Genomic DNA, 9778 nt, shown 5'->3' on the forward strand with positions numbered 1-9778 from the left:
CCATTTCAATTGAAAAAATATAAAATCTATGTAGTTTAGTAATTTTGATTGTGGAAACATTTGTAATATCATTTTAAATATGTAGCTCAAAATAATAGTGAAAATGAAAAAGGACATGGCTAATGAAGATGGACTCATTTTTATTTATTTTTTCTTTGTAATTGTTGAAATCTTGAGAGAAAATATTAATTTTGCAAGATTTGGTTTTGAAATATATATAGAGGAGAAATAGTTGGTATTAAATTAAAGAAAAGTATATATATTATAATTAACCAACAGTGAGCATGTTATGTGTACACAATTTTTGACTATATAGTATTATAGTATGCTAGCAGATTTGACTGATTTTTCAGTCAAGATCAAACAGTTATATAATTATGTGGTGCATGAACCAACTTTTAGTTATTTGATATTAATACTAATTAATATTATTTCTTTGATTTTATAAGAACCTAATTTCCTTTTTGTCTGCGTAAAAAAGAAAATTAATCTTTATGAAAAGTTGTTATAGACACATGGTAAATATAATGACGTCACGAGTTTTAAAACTTTAATAAAACACAAAATGTCACTATAAATCACAAATTTTGAAAATTTTTCTTGATTAACTCTGTGCCCGATTAAATAATTTCACATAAAATAAAATAAATCATCATAAAAGATGATAGCCAATTACTAAAAGTAAGCTCTAGTGTTGTCTTGACCAAGGGGGGAGCAAAGTGAAAGTAAAATTAAAATTTTAATTAAAAAATCGTTATCAATAAATTAAATGTGTTGGCGTTGAAAAAAAATTATGATGTTCGATTTAGCATGTTGTATGGATTTCATAACAATTTTTTTTTATGAATAGAATGAGTACGACTGCCAATGTACAGTGAATATTATAGAAAAGAGCACTAAGTACTTTAAAAGTATAATTCATAAACGTGTGTTTAATTTGACTTTAGTTGATATTTATATCCTTTAATTTTGAGTATATATAAATAGACGCTTTATAACTTATAAAAAATTAAACAAGTAGATACACGTGCTCTGCATAAACCAATAAATTCGAGAAAATGGCACCCCTAGCAGCAAACCAGGAAAAGTAGTCTTTATAGCACATGAGTTGTGTAAATGGTGGTGAATGTCCTGGAAGTGTGCCTTTACCTGTAGACAAGAATCAGTTGGTTTAAAATGAGTGTGATATTATTATAAATGCATAATACATAAACCGACACTCGAGTTTAGACTCAGATGGCAAATAAGTACTTCAACTTTGAGTACGCACATCTGAACACCTCAACTCGTTTTCACTTTGTTAGTTGAACACTCTAACTTGCGAAATGATCATCAACATTACTACATAGCAGTTTTGCTTCTTATACAAACATGTTACCATCTCGAAATATAAATGCACGTAACGGACTGAGTATAATATAAGCATGTTCTGGTGTAAAAGAAAAATGAATGAGTGAAACATATACACGGAAAGAACATACCAGCCAAGCAAGGCCGTCTTAACCCCTAGGCCACTAAAGCAATCGCTTGGGACCCATGTTGCCACTTCTTTTCAATCATTAAACAAATTGTACAAGCTGAAGTAGAATATATATATTTTCAATAATGTAAACAAAGGTAGAATGAATTGTACAGAGTATAACCAATGCAAGGCTTTATACAGAATGAATCAAAATTTTCAGTACTAAGAAAAACAACTTAACAGTCTCGAGAGTCTCCTCGATCATATCCCTATAGCATCAAGAAGGCGCGAATGTTCTGACACAGAAACCAATGAATTCGCGACTATGGCACCACTAGCAGCAACTGCAGGAACTCCAATGCCAGGAAAAGTAGAGTCTCCACAGCACATGAGTTGTGGAATTGGTGTTGAGTGTCCAGGAAACGTTCCTTTACCTGCAGATCAATGAGTCAGTAGGTTTAGAATGAGCGTGATCTTATAATTCGAGTAGAAAGTAATGAGTTCAGCTGAACACTACCATAGGTCCACCTCTATTTTACCTGCTAATATAGCTGGCCCATAGGTCCCTCTGTTTCTTCTAAGAAATCTTTGATGTGTCAATGGAGTTCCCACTAATTTCACCTCACACTTCTCGCGATTAAATCCTGGCCCAAGTGCTTTCTCTACAGCCTTCCACATTACCTGTCATGTAAACGGAAAATCAGCTGAAGGTCACAAATTGCAAAGATACATATAGACGGAAAGTGAACATGTGATAAACGATATCTAGAGTAGTGGAGGATGCAGTACTGAGTCATCGAGTTCATTTGAGCTCAGTATTTTTAACGAGGAGCATATATTTACATGTAAAGGTTCACTTAAATTGCAACAAATCATATATTTGAAACCGTAATATTAAAATTTTAACGGATTCAATTCTAAATGTTTATAGATTGAACCTATAGTATTTAAATCCTGGATCCACCTCTGATCTAGAGCATAAATCAGCTAGGCACGATGGCTTGAACGTTGTGAGTAAGCTACCGATTCAAGATGGAAAATACAACATCTAACAATGTATTAGCTAACTTTATACTAACGTGACATGATAAAGCAAGTTGATCAGCCATACTTTCATCACAAAACTATGTAACAACGAGAGCTGGACCATTCTTTGTCACCCCAATTTGTGGGACTATAATGGGTGTGTCGTTGTTGTTGGACCACTATTTGTCATTAATTAATGAGAAGTTAAAAGAGTACCTCGGATCTTACAGCCTTGAGGTTTTTGTACTCATTGCTTCGGCGATCAAGACCTTCCCAAATTTCAAATGGCTCAGTTCCGGGGGTATAAGCATGCAAAACATGCTTTCCAGGTGGAGCAAGATCTGGACTAAGCACACTCGGGACAGATATCAGTACAACGTTCTGATCAGCATCAACCCCTCGGTCCCAGTCATTAACTACTATATGATGGATTCCCAGGTCATCAGATATACCCTATAGATCCATTACATTGACGGTTAAAGAAAACAATCAGTTCACAGTCCACGAAAGCTATTACAATGGATCATTGTGCTGTGCCTTACCTCTGCATCAAAACCCAAATGCAGATGCATGAATGATTCACACTGTTGGGTCGTTTCAATCCCGTCCTGGTATGACTTGGGGACAGCTTCTGGAGGCAATAAACTCAGTGTATCCCACATAGATGCATTACTGACTACAGCCTTCCTAGCACGGACAAACTGCAACATCGCGAAGAAAAAGCACAACCTTAATAAAAGATATATATCATGTATCATTTCACAATGCAACATACTTTTTATTTACTCACTTGGCCACCTCTTAGTTTGACTCCAACAGCTCGACCCTTTTCAACAACTATGTTTTCTACGTGACTCTTGAGAGAAATCCGTCCACCAAACTTTTGTAATCCTCGAACAAGAGCCTCAACAATTGCTCCACTTCCATGAAGTGGATATTCTAGAGTACAACCTGGCTTATACCATTCTGAGAACATGTACACCTATGAAACATCAATTATGATATTAATGAAGTTGTATGATGATACTTGCTCCAATAAGTTAAGTCAAATGTAAGAACGTTAAACATGAAATCGAGTACAACACTCGTGAAATGGTGAAGATGAGACTACTTAATACCAGATTTATTCTTTTTTTTATGTAGAGTATAAATAAGTTACCATTTCTGCTGAGAGTATGCCGTTAGTTTTCACCCCGGCAAGCAAGAAAGCTAGGAGATCCAGCCAATTTCGTATAAAAGGGTCTTTTATCCCCAAAGAATCAATGATATCTGAAAAGGGTCTGAGAAGCTTGGTAGCACCAAGGGCTCCTTGAGGTCCCATTTGAGCAAAAGATTTTAAGAGAGAAGGTGCATATCTAGCAGCAGCAGTCGAAAGAACGCCCAAGTCCCCTCGGATAGATAGTGGAGGCAGAGCCATTGCAGCTGCTGAGATTGGAAGTATCACGTCCTGTAAAAACAACACTCTATGCTAATGAGATAAGATTTTAAAGAAGAAAGGACAGTAAAGAGCTCTTACAAAAGTTCGAGAACAAGGGACTATCAAGAGAAACATCTCTGGATTTTAGAACAATCAATAACGTAAGAAACGCCAACATGTAAGGGTAAGTTTGCAATACTCACAAGAAGTTTCCTCCACTCTCTCGCTGAATCTGGTCCTGCATACTTCTCTAGATCCTGAATTGTGACAAAGATTATCACGAAGAATGTTATAAGGAAATGTAACCATTCAGTTAAAAGATAAAATGGTTTCATTAGGATACGATCACATAAATAAAAAGGAAGTCTTACAGTCCTCTACTGTAAGCATCGTACACTAGCTCAACATATAAATATTTTAGAAGTTACTACATGAAGCTTGCAAATACTGAAAACACACAGGAAAAATTTCGATGATATCTATGAAAGATGTTCACAAAAGCAAACAGGAGGTCAGACCTTAAAAAACTCTGTTGGGCCAATGCGTGACAGGAATTCACCTTCAGGTACGTATACCATCCACGAGTCATAATTGACACAGGGAATCGATTCACCTAATGCATCAAGAACCTGAGAAACATATCATAAGTTGAGTTATTTGCTAACAAGAAACCACACCAAATGTAAACTAAATTACAGTAAAAATTTGTTAACATCTCATACACTTATTTCATGTGTAGTAACTTAAGAACATTGATGCGACAAAGAAAATGCTAGTATACAAGGCCCTTAATTAGAGTTCTATCCACATTATAGGATACATAAGGAAAGAAGAAGACTTATATACTAGTACGTTTCGATTCATTTGCATTCTGAACAAACAAAGCTAAATTATAAACGTATACGAGTATTATAACCTGTGCTAATGGATTAGCCTGAGGACCTCTTGATTGAAAACCAGAGAACAGCGATGGACCAGAGTCGAATTTGTACCCTTTAACATCAAAAGAGTGAGCTGCACCTCCAGCTACATCATGACTTTCGAGTACTAAAACATCTTGTCCATACCTAGCAAGAAGTCCAGCACAACATAGCCCACCTATACCGCTCCCAATAACAACGATATCTGCTTCTGGCTTGCCTGCACATTATTCTGCAGTCAAATAAACATGTTCATGTAGTGAGAGAACTTTTCCGCATTAAACATCTACACATACAAGATCCTTAGAAGGACGGTATTATCCTTCAATGGAAGATCAGTTTACACCTTGAGGTCCATATTCATGCAAAAGCAAGTGGATACATAATGAGTTAACATGTCCTCCAAATGCCAATTTGTTGTACGCTAGTGTTATCAAAAGCAAAAAAGCGCAAATAGTTCTAAGGTCCATAGGGGCTTTAAGCGGGAATAAAACGTGAGCTTTAATGAAAAAGGATACAAAGGGAGAAAAGAACAAATACATATGTTTAGTCTAAGACAAATAGTCATAAGCATGAATGTCAGATACATATGTGAACATAAAACTTGAATTTTCTTTTACTATAAAGTGAAATATCAATTGTTTAGTATCACCTCTTCTAAAAAGGTTCATTGGCAAGGAAAAATATGTCTTAGAAACTTAATGACGACACAGAAGCACACATTAAGCGAGGCGAAACACATCATCACTTCACTTTGTTTTATACATGTCAATAAATGGAACCAAGTGTTATGGTGTTGATTTAGCACATAAAAATATAATCCGCCTAAACGGATCCATGAAAATCTTATCAAAACGTTCAAAATTTTCTTGTTTGATATATATTTTTAAATTTTTATATTTACCCCTCCCTCGAAACTCCTGCCTATTTTTACGCCACATCGTCTTACAGATGAAGGACGTTTACCACCCGAGCAACCCTTTTTGCTTTTGATATAACATTTAAAGACATAATTATAAAGAAAGTTGGATTACTTAAGTTAAATAAATAATTTTAAAAAAAATTAAAATACTATAAAAAGTAAAGGAATTGGGTTGTGACACATTTTTGACAGTCCAAGTTACTAATGCCCTATTCATTTATAAATCAACCAACGGAAAAATTCGTAGCCCAGGTAACTCACAACCTCTCTCTCGCCCAAATAAATAAAATGGGTGAATCAAATCAATAAGCTTCAAATTCAAATTAATCCGTCTATTTAAAACTCCTTTCTCAAAACAAGTACTACAATATTAAATTCAGTGTAATCTCACCTGAGACGGATTGTTTGGAAGGAAGAGTAGCAGAGGTAGAAACTTCACTACGCATAGAAAATTTACGTTTTCGATTCGATGAGCTGAAATTGAAGAATGGAGAAAATGGAAGTAATCTCAACGCCATTGATTATGAAAATTTTGAATTTTTGCAGCTAATTTGGCTAAAGCACAAAAATTTATATTGTTACACTTCCATGGCTAAGTTTGTTGATATTTAAATTTCCACGTTCTAAGTTTCTTCACCACAGATTTATATTGTATCTCACATAACTTACTCAACTTGTGTGAGGCTCCTTAAGAATTTGACACGTGGAAGGTTTTAGGGTTTGTAGATTATGTAAATATATTGAGAATATAATTAAATAAATAAAAAATATGCATTCTTTTAACAATTTAATTATTTAAGCAAAAACGATAATGTAGATTGACATTGTACTAAAAAGCAAATAAAAAAATTACTAGGTGTGTCGAATCTCATCGCCACCTATTTATTGTAAACAATTCGAAGAACGATAATTGAACAACTTAGTTTTTAATGTTGCGTACGATCTTCATGTCGCTATTTGGAAATAGTGTTTGAGGGGTTGATGGTGGCAATGAACCTTGAATGGGGCAAAAACTTTTGAGTGTCAAGGGTAAAAGTGCACCAAAAGGAAGAATTTTAGGCCAACAACTATCGTGAATTTCTAATACAGCTTTGCAACATTGAGGTCCGATTAATCGAAGTCGAATCGTTAAGAAAGATGTTATGATCTCTTCAACACATCCAGGAACATTGAATACCGATGCTAAGCATTTGGAAATATCTGGGAAAAGACCATTATCAAGCTGACCTCCTAAACCTGGTACAAGACCTTCTCCTCCGAGTAACTGTGAGACGCTTGGAGAAATCTCGATCGATATGCATAAGAAAAGAAGTGCATACGCATAGTGAAAAGTCATTTTTCTTATCGAATATATAAGTTTGTTTATAATTGTATTTTGGATTTTGATGAATATTTGGAAAGGGGGACATGCCATATTTATATGGTAAGATATATGGTTACTTTTTCCCCCTTTAAATTCAATGTCTTTAATATGGGAACTTTATTGTACATTTTAATAGTTTCAATTAATTATCTTTTAAGGCTTTTAAAGAGAGTACCATTAATCTATACGATATTTACTATGTGAGAATATTTGTTATGCTTAGTATTTTCGTTCAAAAACGGTAAAAATAAGGATTATATTAAACTAAATGTGTTAAATTTTTAGTTAGATGGTTGTTACGGAATGTTTTATTATATATTGTAATGTATATTTTAAGAAATATAATATTTGTATCGTTTTTTATCGTTATATAATATCACACATTCATTATACAAGATAGGCTACAACAAAAAAGTAAGGTAAAATAAAAAAATAAAAATATTAAATAATAAGTAAAGATGAAATAAGAAGAAAATATTAATGTAACGACAGATCACATCAAATCAATCTTAAAAAAACAGTTTTTTTTACCGTTACCTAACAAATGGATTTAAACCATATAATATAGTAAAAATTAACTAATAATCAAAACAATATACCTAAATAAATATTATATTCTCATGTTTCTGTTTTATTCATATACCAAATAAATATTTTTTAAATATAGACAAACATCGTTAATCATTTTGAACAAAATAAAATCCTCGATAATAATTAAAATTAGACTTCCAATCTGGGTAAGTAACTTTGTACTACTAAATTTCTAATTTCTGTTATAATTTGATTTATAGAATAAATAAATACATACTGATAAATAAAAATTTCATTTATCCTTCAACTAGAAGGACATAAACATATATTAATAATAATCATAAAATAAGATTAGAGTCTAAGTTTTTTTGACCTTCAATTAATATAACCTTTTGAATAGTCTGATCGGTGGTGGAGGGTAATTTGACGGACTCTCGACTCTATTAGGGCCACTAGGAACCAAACGATACGAAGACCTTAGCCCTCCTTCACCATCATTTAATTTCCTTGATGCCTTTAATTTATTTAACTTTTTGTTAGGCCTAATCGGTGGTGGAGGATGATCTGACGGACTCTCAGCCCTATTAGGGCCACTAGGAACCAAACGATACGAAGACCCTAGCCCTCGTTGACCACCATTCAATTTCCTTGATGCATTCAATTTATATAACTTTTTGTCTGGCTTAATTGGTGGTGTAGGATAATCTGACGGACTCTCAGCCCTATTAGGGCCACTAGGAACCAAACGGTATGAAAACCCGGACCCTTGTTGAACATCATTCAATTTTCTTGATATCTCGTGAACAGCTAAAAAAGGTTGAAATATTTTTTCAGTTTTTGCTAATAAACTCTCATGTGGTTGAATAGCTTGAACCATTTTTTCATTACTAGGAACAAAGAGAGCAATAAGAATGAAGAAGATTAAGTTAAAGAAATTCATTTTTGATTGTTTTTTTTTTCGATGAATGGTTCTTAAATAATAATTATTGTAAATATGAACTTAATGGTATATATGGAAAATATCTTTGAAGATTAGCTTACTATAAATTCATAAATTTTATCTACAAATTTATCATGGAGATTTGTAAAGATTTTGCAGTACTAATTTAATTTTTTTTCCTAATTAATAAATGCAGTATCATGCTCTATATATGTAGAATCTTTTTTTAATTAAAACTCAAATTATGTTAATCTTGTTATGAATTTGGGTTTATTGTTTAACTAGGGAATTTGGCCGCGCTTCGCGCGGTCTTTAAAATAAATATTAAAGGATTACTTTTTTTAATTAATTCTATAGCTCTCTTTATTTTCAAACGTAATATTATCACTTTATTTTTTTTACTTATATATTAATTATGAATATCGTTTTGAGATGACGGTTGAAATGAAACTTAACAAATTTAACATCTATAATCTATTAAATGAGGGATAGTACATTATTAATCAATATGTCAAATGTCAATATATATTTTCTTAGTAATTTTTTTGTTTGGACATGTGGTTAATATGTCACTTTCTACATTTTATTGGAATATCAATGAGTTTGAATCTTTATATTACAACATATACTCCGATGTAATTTTTTTCTTGAATACATAAGAATTATATTATAAATAACTGAAAAATACTAATAAAATACATCTACACGTCTTGTTATCCTTTTTCATATTGATATGATAAAACTCATTTGAATATTTCATTTTTCAATCGTTTTTGTTCCTTTTTCAAATATACTATTTAAATTTGTATGATTTTTGCATGAATCACATCTATTGGTATTTTAGATTCTTTAGCTACACCTATATCAAAGATAATTGTTATCATTTGTCAAATTTGTTTTTTAAGGATGTTATCCAAAATGTTACGCTATTATTAAATTTCAATATAATCAACCTCGAATGAGAATATGTTTTTTCAAAAAAATTATTAACTCGTTTACTATATTTTAATCTATATCTTTTATATGAAATATAAAGATAAAAGATTCATATAAACTACGTAAAAATATTTGATAGATAATAAACATCTTCACATATTATGTGTATAGAATAATAAAATTCAAAAGTTAATTAAATTGAATACTCTGATAATATGTTTCATTTCAAATATATTTCTTGCATTCTCAAATCAATGATTG

At 32.2% G+C, this 9778-nt stretch overlaps 2 protein-coding genes across 2 annotated transcripts; both read right to left on the reverse strand.

The window, feature by feature from the left end:
* Positions 1-1527: 1527 nt before the first annotated feature.
* LOC107020721 (prolycopene isomerase, chloroplastic) lies at positions 1528-6331 on the reverse strand. Its single transcript, XM_015221187.2, has 10 exons — positions 6139-6331; positions 4822-5045; positions 4424-4534; positions 4109-4162; positions 3648-3935; positions 3279-3470; positions 3031-3189; positions 2705-2941; positions 2002-2143; positions 1528-1896 (listed from the first exon to the last, which is right to left on the reverse strand). The coding sequence occupies exons 1-10, from the start codon at positions 6263-6265 to the stop codon at positions 1724-1726; spliced, it is 1707 nt and encodes a 568-aa protein (XP_015076673.1). The 5' UTR covers positions 6266-6331; the 3' UTR covers positions 1528-1723.
* Positions 6332-6666: 335 nt separating this feature from the next.
* On the reverse strand, positions 6667-7083 carry LOC107019212. Its single transcript, XM_015219772.1, has one exon. It carries the CDS (start codon positions 7081-7083, stop codon positions 6667-6669), a length of 417 nt encoding a protein of 138 aa, XP_015075258.1.
* Between the last annotated feature and the right edge of the window lie 2695 nt (positions 7084-9778).

The sequence above is a fragment of the Solanum pennellii genome, chromosome 5, assembly GCF_001406875.1.
Source record: "Solanum pennellii chromosome 5, SPENNV200".
NCBI lineage: Eukaryota > Viridiplantae > Streptophyta > Magnoliopsida > Solanales > Solanaceae > Solanum > Solanum pennellii.